Source organism: Salvia hispanica, chromosome 3, assembly GCF_029641045.1.
Source record: "Salvia hispanica isolate PSC_SH4W2 chromosome 3, Shi_PSC_v1, whole genome shotgun sequence".
NCBI lineage: Eukaryota > Viridiplantae > Streptophyta > Magnoliopsida > Lamiales > Lamiaceae > Salvia > Salvia hispanica.
Genome location: NC_142694.1, coordinates 59,789,082 through 59,801,764, shown reverse-complemented (window position 1 = coordinate 59,801,764; position 12,683 = coordinate 59,789,082). Strand labels below are relative to the sequence as shown.

The window sequence follows — 12,683 nt, the reverse complement described above, 5'->3', positions numbered from 1 at the left end:
CTGCCGAGTGCTGCAACCTTAAAAGAAGTGGCAATTGTCATTATCAAGTTGATTAGAGTGATTTGTGCAGGTGGAAAATGATAATGGCATTGTAAAACTAAGCTTAACAAATCCAGGGGGCCTCATTAAAGGAGTCGCATACGGAGGAGTTGGAAATATGCCCTTGAAGAAGAGTTTACTGATTCCGGTCGAGGGTCAGTTTATACTTCCTCCGTCCCTAAAATATAGACTAGTTTTACCTTTTTAAGCAGTCCCCAATGTTAGACCAAAATATAGTAAGTTTTCAATAAATAATAACTCTACACATCATTTATAATGTGGACCCCATAATCCACTAACACTCATTTCACTACCTTTTTCCCATCTTTCTCATACTTTAAACCTCATGTCATTTACAAGTTTGTTTATTTTTTTTAGGACGAGATAATATTAAATATAATCATTTTTAATTATGACTATTATCTCACTAAGACCAGCTTACCAATTGCACATAAAAGCCCGCGCGTGTCATTTAACAGTTTAATACTACTACTATATCAAATTGTAGGTATTGGGACATTACATGGGGCGTGCCTAAGATCAGCTTGAGTTCTTTCGACAAGTACTCTTCATTTCACTTACATTGATCATTTAATTAATTAATTTTTTAACCAAAATTCTTCAACATAATGTTATTTTCTTGGCATGGAAAATTCGACTTCCAGTATAATAGCTCAGACTGCAGATGTAATCGAAGTTTCATTCGCCTCAAAATGGAACCCTTATGTTCAATTCAAAGTGGTTCCACTTAACATAGACAAGAGGCGTGTCCCACATTCTAATATCTTCATTTATATATGTGGAAATCTAACGAATTTTTTGTAATGATTAATTTTGTGCAGGTTTATAATGCTGCGTGGTGTTTCTGGTTTCTACTCGTACGCGATATTTGAGCACATGAAGGGATGGCCTGCTTTGAAATTTGAAGAGGCAAGAGTTGCATTCAAGCTTAAACAAAACATGTGAATAAAGTTGAAATTGAATCTTTTAATAGCATGTTTTCTATGTGGATCAGCTCACGGCCCCAGGTCGGATTTTGGGTGATAACGCCGAGTGATGAGTTTCGACCAAGTGGTCCAATGAAAGCGGATCTCACTTCTCATGTGGGCTCTACTTCGTTAGCTGTGAGTAGCGCATTAAATCAATTGTCGGAAAAACCATCAGTTTTGATTCAATTTTGGTTTTAACAATAACATTAAAATTATGTACTCCCTTCATCTCATGAAAATAGAGACTTTTTATATTTTTTTATGTCCCATACAAACAATCCACTTTTAATTTTAAATTTTGGTAACTTATTTCTCTTTAATAAGGAGGGCCTTAGTCTCCACTAAGAATATTCCAATTACCTTTTCTTTCTATCTCTCTCTATTTTACCAATTGTGCATTAAAACACGCGTCTTTCCAAAAGTCTCTATATTTATGGGATTGGGGGAGTATATATTCTAAAATTATGTATCCAATATTAACTCATCAATGTGGACTAAATTTTGGTCATGTGATACAGATATTTTTCAGTACACATTATGCTGGTCCTAAATATGGAGTGAACTTAGATGCTGGAGAGAAATGGAAAAAGGTTTTGGGTCCAGTTTTTATATACCTAAACTCGGGGTCAGACAATAACCCTAAAACACTTTGGCAAGATACAAAAACACAGGTAATAGTATTAAACAATGAATTAAAATTGTTGATTTTTTCGAGATTTTGTTGAAGTAACTTGTAAGAAAAACAGATGAACATAGAAATGAAAAAATGGCCATATGAGTTTCCATCTTCTGTAGACTTCCCTGATTCAAAACAACGAGGAGAAATCAACGGCCGATTATTGATCAACGACAAGTACGCTTCTCCTTTACCTGATGTCACAAGATCAGCTTACGTAGGATTGGCTCCACGTGGACCCCTCAGATCCTGGCAATTTGATCAACGACAGGAGTTATAGGCAGTGACAGTGCAATAGCAGGACATGGGATTCATGGGAGATATTGGCTATTTAATGTGAATATATTGGCTATTATTTTTATAATAAAATATAAGTAAAATTGAGTTAGTGAAATATGAGGATCAGTAACAAAAGTTATAAAAATGAAGTGCATTAATTAATAAGATACAATCTAAAATAGAAAACTAGGACACATAGTGAGGGACTTTCAAATATCACGCGAATTCAAAATTAAAAAGTTTGACTATCCAATATTATTTTATTCGAATTAGAATTGTGATAAAGAAATTTAAAATTTTATATCACTATAGAAATCGTTATGTTCTATAACATCCAATATTTATTGGTAATTTTGGGATTCTTTTTTATATGTCTAGAGACACCATACTTATAGTAATAATGTCTTGAATTCTTATGCATAGAAAATTTCGGAGGGTGTAATTTAATACTCTCTCTGTTCTATTATAAGTTAGGCGTATTCTTTTTTAGGTCGTCCCACCATAAACGAGATATTTCCTTTTATGACATAAAAGAACGCTCTATCTCTCTTACTACATCTTCTCTCTACTTTCTCTTTATACTACTCCCTCCATTTTTTTAAAATAGCAACTCTTTCCATTTTAGTCTGTTCCTTAAAAATAGCAACTTTCAAACTTTCTATTTTAGGACATCTTTACACACCTCTATACATCAATTTATTTACCACTTATATCACAAATAAAGTGTAATACCGCGCTCAAATTAACGTCCTTAAACGTGTATAGAGTGAATAAATATATTAAAGCAAGTAGTATTTTAAACTCCTATGTTTCGTTGTATTAAAATCCTTGATGGGTTTTATTTAATAGTTAAACGCCATTGAGAAAATAATTTTGATCAAGAACTTTGATATGCAAGAAGACACATGAAGCAATAAAATAATTGTCCGTGTATAAATCAGATGGATATTAAATGTCCATTTACAAAATATAGTCATTTCTTTTCAAATGCGAGTACTAATGGTATCTAATTTATGATGATACAAAAACGAGCTAAAGCTTCTTCGCAGAGCTAGTATTCTATCTTCAAGAAACCCCAACTTCCTACAAATGATGGGACAAGTCAGAAACGACAGTGCAATAATATTTCAGTAACAAAAATTACTTTTACCATCTTTAACCATAGTCAACATATGAATAGTGCGCCACCATTCACTGAAAATGACCCGAAGTCATCACATATCACATATGTATGTATATATGTCACGTTTATTTATTAAAGTGTATATATATATATATAGGGGTGCGTTAAAATGACAACACTCTTAAAATGACACTGTGACACCACGCTAGACTGCAATATCCAATACACTAGACTGCAATCTATAGATTGCAGTCCAGCATATTGGATATTGCAGGCGGGAAAAATTGCAGTCTAGCGTATTGGATATTGCAGTCCGCAAAAATTTACCCTTGAGTAATTTTTATGATTGCCACATGCCAGCTGATTATTCGTCCATGTGTACAAATGATTGGCTAGGATTGGTGGTATGGTGTTACCTTAAGAGGTGTTTGTCATTTTAACACAAACCTATATATATATATATATATATATATAGGTTTGTGTTAAAATGACAACTCCTCTTAAAATGACAACGTGACAACGCTTATACAGCAATATTATTAACGCTACACAACAATATTCAATACGGTAGACAGCAATCTATAGATTGTTGTATAGTGTGTCGGATATTGCTGTTCAAGAAAAATTATTGTTTAAAGAACAGCAGATTGCTGCCCGTCTTTTTCCAGATTTTTTTTTTTTTTGCCACGTGGCAGCTTATTATTCGTCCACGTGTACAAATGATTGACTAGAAATGGTGGTATGGTGTTATTTTAAGGGGTGGTGGCACCCTAACATGCCCCTATATATATATATATATATATATGGATGTATTAAGATGACAACCCTCTTTATTGTAACATCATACCACCATTTTAGGCCATTGGATCTGAAAATCGTGTGCTTGTCATGCTACCACGTGTAAAAACACGGAGGGGTAAAATAGGAAATTTTTAATTTTACGTTACCAGATTGCAGTGCTGTTCATTGAATATTGCAGTCTTACCACAACAATATTGCAGTTTACCACGACTGCAATATCTAATACAGTAGACTGCAAACCCGTGTTTTTTCACGAAACTTAATCCTAGGCGTCCATAAATGAGATCTAACGGACTATATTGGTGGTATGGTGTCATCCTATCTATGGTGGCACCATAGTGCACCCCTATAGGTGTGTGATCAAATACTAACTAAGTTATGGTAATAACTAATAACTAATATCAATTTTGTATGTTAAAAACATCAACACAAAGACATAAATTTATCAATCTTCTTGTGCTGATAAACTTATGTCTTTGTGTTGACATTTTAAATTTACATGTTGTATTGATATAATTATGTCTTTGTGTTGATAATTTTAATGCACAATATTGAAAGTTATTAGTTATTACTGTAAATTAATTAGCACACTAACGCAACCCCCTATATATATATATATATATATATATATAGGGATGTACTAATGTGCTAACTAATTTTAAAGTGCTAACGTACATCCAATCACATGCTACCACGTGGCACGAAAAATGCAATATTATATACAAAAAAATGCAATATTAATTTCGACAGATTGCATTTTTTTGTTATGAAGATTGCATTTTTTATTGTTGAGTTTTGCATTTTCGATATTGACTGTTTAATTTGCATTTTATATCTATACGGATTGCATTTATATATGTGAAAATGCAAAACTTAACAAAATAAAATGCAATTTATGTGAAAATGCAAAACTTAACAATAAAAAACGCAATTTTCCTATAACTAAAATGCAATCTGCGAAAATGCATGAACAACTTCACAAATGTGTATTGCATTTTTATATATACAATATTGCATTTTTCGTGCCACATGGCAGCACGTGGTTGGATGTACGTTAGTACTCTAATTAAGGATGCGCCCTAGTGCTCCCCTATATATATATTTATATATATATATATATATAGGGGTGTGATCATATTAACAACAATTATTCGCCTACTGCTCACTGACGTGATTGGGTCAAAGATGAGTCCCTAATTTATCTCCAATCTCCTAAACCACCATCATTTTAATTTTTGGAAAGAGATTACATTCAGCCCAAAAATCATAGAAATAATTCAGCCACAAAAGAGAAGCAGTCTCTGATAAATAAACGACGAAGAGAGATTACATTTCGATTTTGGAAAGAGATTACATTTCGATATCGACGTCGTTCTCCATTGAAAATTGATCACATAAATCTTCCCCGACGTTATTCTACGGAGTATATATCGTCCGGCATAAGTTCAACGTACACGTTTGTGTTGAAATGGAGATGTCTTACAAAGCTCAAGGTATTTTTCATGCTAAATAAAATACTCCCTCCGTCCCGGCTAAGATGACACATTGCTTAGCCGGCACGAGATTTTAGGAGTTATTGATTAAAGTGTTTAATTGGAGAGAGAAGGTGAGTGTAAGTATTAAAGTAGAGAGATAAAGAAAGATGGTTATTTTAATAGGAGTGGGAAAAAGTGGTTGATTGTATTAATTGGAGAGAGAAAGTTACCAAAAAAGGAAATGTGTCATCTTAGTTGGGACAAACTAAAAAGGAAACGTGTCATCTTAAGCGGGACGGAGGGAGTAGTAGATTTTATTTGTGTAGCATAATGTTGAAACCAATGGCGATTATGTTGGATGTTTCTACGTTAGTTGATGATTGAGGTTGAGTAGTAGGTTATATATCGAATTGGTCGTTGGTGCTGGGATGAAATTGGTGACTTTTTTGGGGTGAAGAATTGGTTTAATATTCTCTAATTTTTTATGCTTGTGTTGATTCTCTATACATGATATGACAACACTTGATTTATCTGTTATTTTTTGTTCTTGCAGCTGCCATTCTGATATAGTACGTTTCTCCAGTGATATATGGATAGAATTGGTGATATGATTTAACTTCTTTTTTTAGTAATTATGTATTTGTTCTGTCTATGATTTCATTTGCAAGTTAAATTAAGGTTCTGTTATGTTATTTGCTAAATGTGGTGTTTGCTAAATTAAGGTCAGTGAGCTTTTGTTGTGGCTGTAAAACAACGTATCTCGTCAATCCTTATTATACAGTGCATGGGTATGCAGTGATATACGGATAGAATTGGTGATATTTAGTGTAGATATTGAGGTTCTACTTGTCTTACAAGATGTAGACAACAAATTACATGTTTATGTTCGCATTCGTATAAAAGGGGATTAAGATGACAACACCTTATTTGTCTGTTATATTATGATCTTTCCGGTTTCATTTTGTGATGATATTCTGCCCCGGCAATCATTCCCGTGTTATTACTTGATGATAGACTTCGGTGACAGTTCTTTGCTGGGTGTACAGATGCAGTTATCCCATTGCAGACCCGAGCTGAAACCTTACGGTGGTCAGGTGTTTGAAAGATTAGACGAAGGAATTTCCTTCTATGAAGCATATGCCAACGATTGCCGTTTTGATACTCGTAAATTTGGACACAAATACTCAAATGGTATCAAAACCTGGCAGACTGTTGTATGCAGCAGGCAAGGTGAAAAGTGGGATGTCGACGAAGAAGGTAGTTCTACCAAACGTAGACGCCGTTCTAGCAGATGTCATTGCAATGCCAAACTTACGTTGAAGTATTCAACCGAGTCCGGAAGTCCTTGATATATTGTCAGCAACTTGGTAGACCAACACAATCACGAGATGGTCATTAAAAAGCATGCCCGATACATGAAATCCAACCGCAACCTTGGGGATATCCATTATAAATTTATGTAAGATTGCACAAAGGCCAACATTGGACCTACAATGACTTTCAATTTATTGAAGGAGTTCCTGGGTGGCTATGATTATGTGGGTTGCACCGTTACTGACATACGGAATGGCAAGCGCGACATATTGCAAGAAATGAAAGGCGCTGATGTCCAAATGATTTTAAATCAAATGGAGGAGAAGAAGAACACATGTGATGGTTTCCATTACAAATTCCAACAAGGTAGTGATGGAAAGTTATTTAGTCTTTTTTGGTGTGACGCTGTGTCGCGAAAGAACTACAAGATGTTTGGTGACATTGTATCCTTTGATACTACGTACTCAACGAACAGGTAATCACACGTGTATTTTGTGTCAGATATTTTCTTTTATTTTTTCATTATGCTCACAATTCAGGTACTGTGTTGAGTTCTTGTTGACATTTTTGTTCTTGTTGAATAGGTATTGCATGGTGTTTTGACCATTCACTGGAAAAGACAACCACGGATGCCCTGTTACGTTTGGTGCCGGCTTCGTGTCAAATGAGGGCGCTAACTCATTCTCTTGGTTGCTCACTAAGTTTGTCGAATGTATGGGTTTTGCGCCTAAGTTGATAATAACTGGCCAGGATCGGGGCATGAAACTTGCTATTGAACGTGTGCTAACTAGTACAAGGCATCGTTGGTGCATGTGGCACATTATGATGAAGCTTCCTGAAAAGGTTCTCAAAAGAATACTTGCCAACGAAGAGTTGAAGAAGGATTTGGACACTTGCATATGGTACGAATTGTTGGAGCCAGACGATTTTGAAGAAACTTGGCTAACCATTATGGACCAATATGGTTTACAAAATGAATCATGGTTCACAGACATGTTCACACTACGAGAGTATTGGATTCCAGCATATTTTAGGGATTTCCCAATGGGGTCGTTGTTGAAGACAACATCATTCTCTGACTCCGAGAATAGCTTTTTCAAAAGGTACACAAAACCGCACTTTAATCTCGCTGACTTTGTGTTGCACTACAACAACGCGTTGGATCCTCAACGTAACATATCAGTAGGCTCGATTTTTCTGATGCTACAAAAGTCCCCATCCTATCAACAGAGCTGTTATTTGAGAAACACGCAACGTCTATGTATACAGATCGCATCTTTCAGCAAGTTCAAGATGAGATCGTCGAGGCTCATCGACGTTGCATGATGACACACTTTGAGATGGAGGACAATACTGAGATTTACACAATAATGGACAGCCATCGAAACAAATGTGTCGTCAGTCACGAAGTTGGTTCCAAATCGTATCACTGCGATTGCAAGTTGTTTCTGCGGCGTGGAATATTATGCTGCCACATTTTTTGGTTGTTCAAAAACCATGACGTAAAAGAATATATTGGTACAAGGTGGCTGAAGACGCCTTTTTTGAAATCAGTACACAATGATCCTAGTGACGAGGCATCGTCATCTGCAGGTTTGTATTCAACATCATTCAATTAGTTTTTTCCTTACTTCGTTCATGTATAATGTGACCATATTGCTATACTACTGACATTGTGTTTATGCAGATTCATAAGCGGATCATAAACGGGATGTAGCATCCAAGCTACATTTGTTATACTTTAGTTTATTTCAACGAGCACAGAGCAATGGCAACAGACAATCTGTTGGGCTTCTGTGTTGATTTAAGAACCTCCATGTCATTCAGATACGAAGCCCAAACATCGATAACCTCAGCGTTGATAGCCTCATGTGGCTTCAACGAGCTGAATTTCACTTTAGTAACTTCAACAACATCATCGGAGTAAATAACATGATCCATAGATTTCAACCATACGTTATTCAAGTCAATAACTTTTGTTAAACCAACACGAAAATAATAAAATGGTTTGCTTACGTCCACATGTAGGGTGTCGCAAGAAGGAATTGGTAACAATCCCTTTCTTCTCTGGTCCATGTTGGGCTGATACGTGTTGATGATGAACTATCGCGCCTCCTTGTAGGCAGTCTGAGTTTCCTTGCTGGAACATGTTGTATTTGAGCATACGTACTCTCTTCACGACTGATCCCTGCCTCTCGACGTACAGGTAATTTACCCACATCCACGCCCCCGGTAACTGTTTGTGTTTCGAAAGCAGCATCACCTAGTTCAATGCATGCTTTCAAAGCAGAGCAAATGGCTATGTCTACTGTGTCGTGCTGCATAACAAAAAACAGAGAAATATACAAATGTCAATAACAGATGGAAAATGTCAACACACCTACTTAAGGTCAAATTTACTACTTCCACCTGTTTTACATACCTCTGACTCAACATCACGCGCTATAGCCCTTGCCACGTCGAGTGCATTCTCCTCATTCACAACTGTTCCTACTTCCACAACAGCCACAAGCTCTTTGCTTCCCACCTCTCTTCCGATGTCACTATCAGTCATAAAATCCAGACCGTCACCTCCTAAATCAGCAGCGGTCTCTCTGTCCTGGGATTCAACTTCATCTCCACTAAAAAAAAGGTCGGCTGGCTCTCTGAGCTCGAACTCTCCGACACATCACCCTGCACGGAGAGTAAGATAGGATGATTGAGTAAGCAGTCAAATTAAACCAAGAAAAAGGAAGAAAAGGTGGCCATCAAACCTCCTCAACATTGGCTGGATGATCTGTTCCCTGTTGACGTTCTGAATCACGGTGACAAGAGTGTCATCCTACAATGTACCAAAAAAAGTCACACTTGCATTAAGTATATCAACAGATTTTATCTGGGAAGTACTTTTAAACAACAAATAATGTAAAATATGTACTTACCTGGCTGGAATCAAACCCAAGGCTGAAGCTTGGGTATTCGTCTTTGTTTTCTAGTATATCCATTTCATCAGCCGCGTCCAACAAAGATTTCAAGGACTCTGCCCAGTCTTCGGCTGCACTATAGTGGGCAGACTGCGACTGCATCATTGACTCCACAGGGTCAAAGTCGTTCTCGTTCAGTCTGAACGCCCTCCTAAGAGTGTCACACGTTATTCTAAAGCTGTCCTTATTCCTGATTTCTGGAGGCACTTGGTTCAATTTCTTTGCCAGCATCTTGAAACCGTCCTCTATGTGTTTGGTTGCCGCCCAAACACCCCTCATATACGCCAATTCAACCCAAGCATCTCCCTCTGCAACAACATCTTCCGTGGTCGGTGGATGCGCCACTCTTATTGACATTTCCGCACCACCCAGTTCATTCTCATCCAATTGTGTAGTCACTCGTCCCAGACTGAAATCAGCTTCTTTCATTTCATCTTCTTCTCGCTCTTTCAACAGTTCGGTCGTCCAGCCCCGTATCCTAGGAATGACATGTTGCACACATCTCCTACGATGAAAAACGCGATCGACGTAGAAGGCCTACAGTGAGTAAAAAAATTACTCCCGTGTCATTAAAAATGTCAACAACAAACCTAATTCAAATATCAAAAAAATGCTCTAAGCTCAAGGTCCACACACGTCAATCACAGATTCATATTCACACACAAGACCATGTCAACTAAATATCAACAACTCAACGGCTTTCATCCAATAACCGAAGGACTTACTTACAACTAGGAAAACTACTGGCCCGCTGAAAACTTTGGACTTGTTCTTCTTCCACAGTTCGCGTGTCCTCAACAGATTGTCAAGCAAGTACTTACACCAATTGTGCTTCCTTATCTTCTGCATGTCACTGAGAATGTCAACAATTCGTGGTCTGACATAGCCATAAGTTGAGGTCCCTATGAGTGCAGTTTCCATCAACAGTAAGAATATTTTCTTGAAAAGTGCTCCCCCTCTAGTTTCTTGAAGCAGCTTCGCTTCTTGCACCTTCGTTTGCATCGCATTTACATCAACTTCCTCTTCCAGTGGTATGGTTTCCAGGTATTTGATACCGGTGGTTATGTCACCGATCAAATGTAGTGCCACCATTGGGGAAACCAAAAATAAGCTCGACGTCTTTTCGCATTAACCTCCACCACAACACCATTCGGCAGCTTTAGACTGCAACGTAGGTGGTCAAAATGCTCCAGTAACCAATATGCTAACGTGGTTGGGACAGAGGCCACGTCATAGTTCAGAAGTCCACCAAAGTCGAGTTGTCTAACAGCAGTTTCCTGCCTGTCGTTGAGAGACTTCAGGATCCGCACGAAAAAACGTGTAGTTCTCTTGATCCTTAAATGCGGTCTCTTGTCTTGTATTGTGGACTGCTTCCCATTTGACTCACCATTATCTACAGCTTTTTCCTTTGCTTTCCGTTTCGCTGCTCAAATAGCAACAATCTCAACCAGTTAAATCAATGAGAACATAAATACAACAATCGATTCCTATGAAAAACATAGCAACAAAACACAAAGACACACCGCCAAGTTTCTATCGTCATGTAAACTGAAATAGATGTCAACAACAACTGAAATACCAATGGGATCAGAGACCAAAGAAAATGTCACCGAACCATGCCAACATACACATCAAACCAATCAATGTCAACATCATCTTATTTAATAACAAACCACAATTTATTTCAATGTCCACAACAACTGAAATACCAATGGGATCAGCGACCAAAGACAATGTCACCATTAATATCAACAACATCTTACTAGCACCTCACAAACAATCCAACCAATAGTGTCTGTATATTCATCATAATGAACCATCCAAATACCCAAACAATAAGAAAATACATCCCATCAATGGAATTTAAAGTTCAACCACATAAAAACGACTAGCAACAGATTCTAATTACTCACATCCATAACACAAAAAATCGACATCACCATGGTGACATTATAAAAAAAGGAATACTTTCAACAGAAAAAAATCCATAACACAATAGTTCCACAAAAATTCCACATCACCATGGTGACATTATAAAAAAGGAATAATGTCAGCAGCAAATAGAAATAATGTCAGCAGAGTATAGCACCTAATTTCAGTCTCTTCCTTTCAACATTTACGAAAAAAATATTAGTGTCAACAGCAGATTCTAATTACCCCCATCCATAAAACAAAAATACGGTACTAAATTTACAGTACTAAAAAATGTCACCACGATTTTTGAAATAGGGTTTATCCACCGGATATCTAACCTTCGGATACCTCACTTTCGGTTTAATCAACCGAGTACTTAAGCAACAACAATAATGGACTACAAAAATGTCAACAAGGATTCAAACTATGGCTTTGCGACGGATAACTCACCTTCGGTTGACTCAGCGCGTCGCCGGACAGAACTCATAATGCCGCCGCCTAGCGCTCGCTTCAACACCGACGAGGAATTTATGACGCCGCTGTAAACGATTCGGTTCTGGAAGGCGATTAATTTCAGAGGAGAGATGAAAAGGTGGAATGGGGGAAGGAAGAGAGAGGAGACGTGAATAGTGGACTGAACGTTGAAACGGCGAAATTTAATGGATTTGATAATCTCAACAAAATTACTGAAATCGTTTTTTTTTTTTTTGGCCCAATATTACCCTTTGTTGACTGGATTATAGGAAATGTTGACATATGAAAATACCATATATTAAACGGTAGATTAATTAGAACTAGTGGCTGAGATTTAAGTTTGTAGTTTGTATACTAGAGGGGTTAGTAGAATATCATGACCCTCTCTCTCTCTCTCTCTATATATATATATAGGTTTGTGTTAAAATGACAACAACTCTTAAGGTAACACCATACCACCAATCCTAGCCAATCATTTGTACACATGAACGAATAATCAGCTGCCATGTGGCAATCATAAAAATTGCTCAAGGGTAAATTTTCGCGGACTGCAATATCCAATACGCTAGACTGCAATTTTTCACGCCTGCAATATCCAATACGCTGGACTGCAATCTATAGATTGCAGTCTAGTGT

General features: G+C 37.1%; 2 protein-coding genes and 1 pseudogene across 2 annotated transcripts; 1 reads left to right on the top strand and 2 right to left on the bottom strand.

The window, feature by feature from the left end:
- Positions 1 to 7,410: 7,410 nt before the first annotated feature.
- Positions 7,411 to 8,391, top strand: LOC148931179 (protein FAR-RED IMPAIRED RESPONSE 1-like). The gene is made up of 3 exons (XM_089066745.1): positions 7,411 to 7,799; positions 8,222 to 8,289; positions 8,384 to 8,391. The coding sequence occupies exons 1-3, from the start codon at positions 7,411 to 7,413 to the stop codon at positions 8,389 to 8,391; spliced, it is 465 nt and encodes a 154-aa protein (XP_088922871.1).
- Positions 8,392 to 8,442: 51 nt separating this feature from the next.
- On the bottom strand, positions 8,443 to 10,177 carry LOC148931178 (uncharacterized). The gene is made up of 6 exons (XM_089066744.1): positions 9,618 to 10,177; positions 9,450 to 9,517; positions 9,119 to 9,362; positions 8,934 to 9,014; positions 8,713 to 8,836; positions 8,443 to 8,600 (listed from the first exon to the last, which is right to left on the bottom strand). The coding sequence occupies exons 1-6, from the start codon at positions 10,086 to 10,088 to the stop codon at positions 8,443 to 8,445; spliced, it is 1,146 nt and encodes a 381-aa protein (XP_088922870.1). The 5' UTR covers positions 10,089 to 10,177.
- A 154-nt stretch (positions 10,178 to 10,331) lies between these two features.
- Positions 10,332 to 11,402, bottom strand: LOC148931177 (uncharacterized; annotated as a pseudogene).
- Positions 11,403 to 12,683: the final 1,281 nt, after the last annotated feature.

Excerpts from the sequence above, each read along its gene's own strand:
- LOC148931178 (XM_089066744.1), bottom strand. The coding sequence starts at position 10,088 with ATGAAAGAAGCTGATTTCAGTCTGGGACGAGTGACTACACAATTGGAT. Across the intron at positions 9,518-9,617 it reads TTGGGTTTGATTCCAGCCAG|GATGACACTCTTGTCACCGT; the intron begins GTAAGTACATAT and ends GGTACATTGTAG. Across the intron at positions 8,601-8,712 it reads GCGACACCCTACATGTGGAC|TTACTAAAGTGAAATTCAGC; the intron begins GTAAGCAAACCA and ends ATGTTGTTGAAG.
- LOC148931179 (XM_089066745.1), top strand. The coding sequence starts at position 7,411 with ATGGGTTTTGCGCCTAAGTTGATAATAACTGGCCAGGATCGGGGCATG. Across the intron at positions 7,800-8,221 it reads GAGAATAGCTTTTTCAAAAG|GTGGCTGAAGACGCCTTTTT; the intron begins GTACACAAAACC and ends TATTGGTACAAG.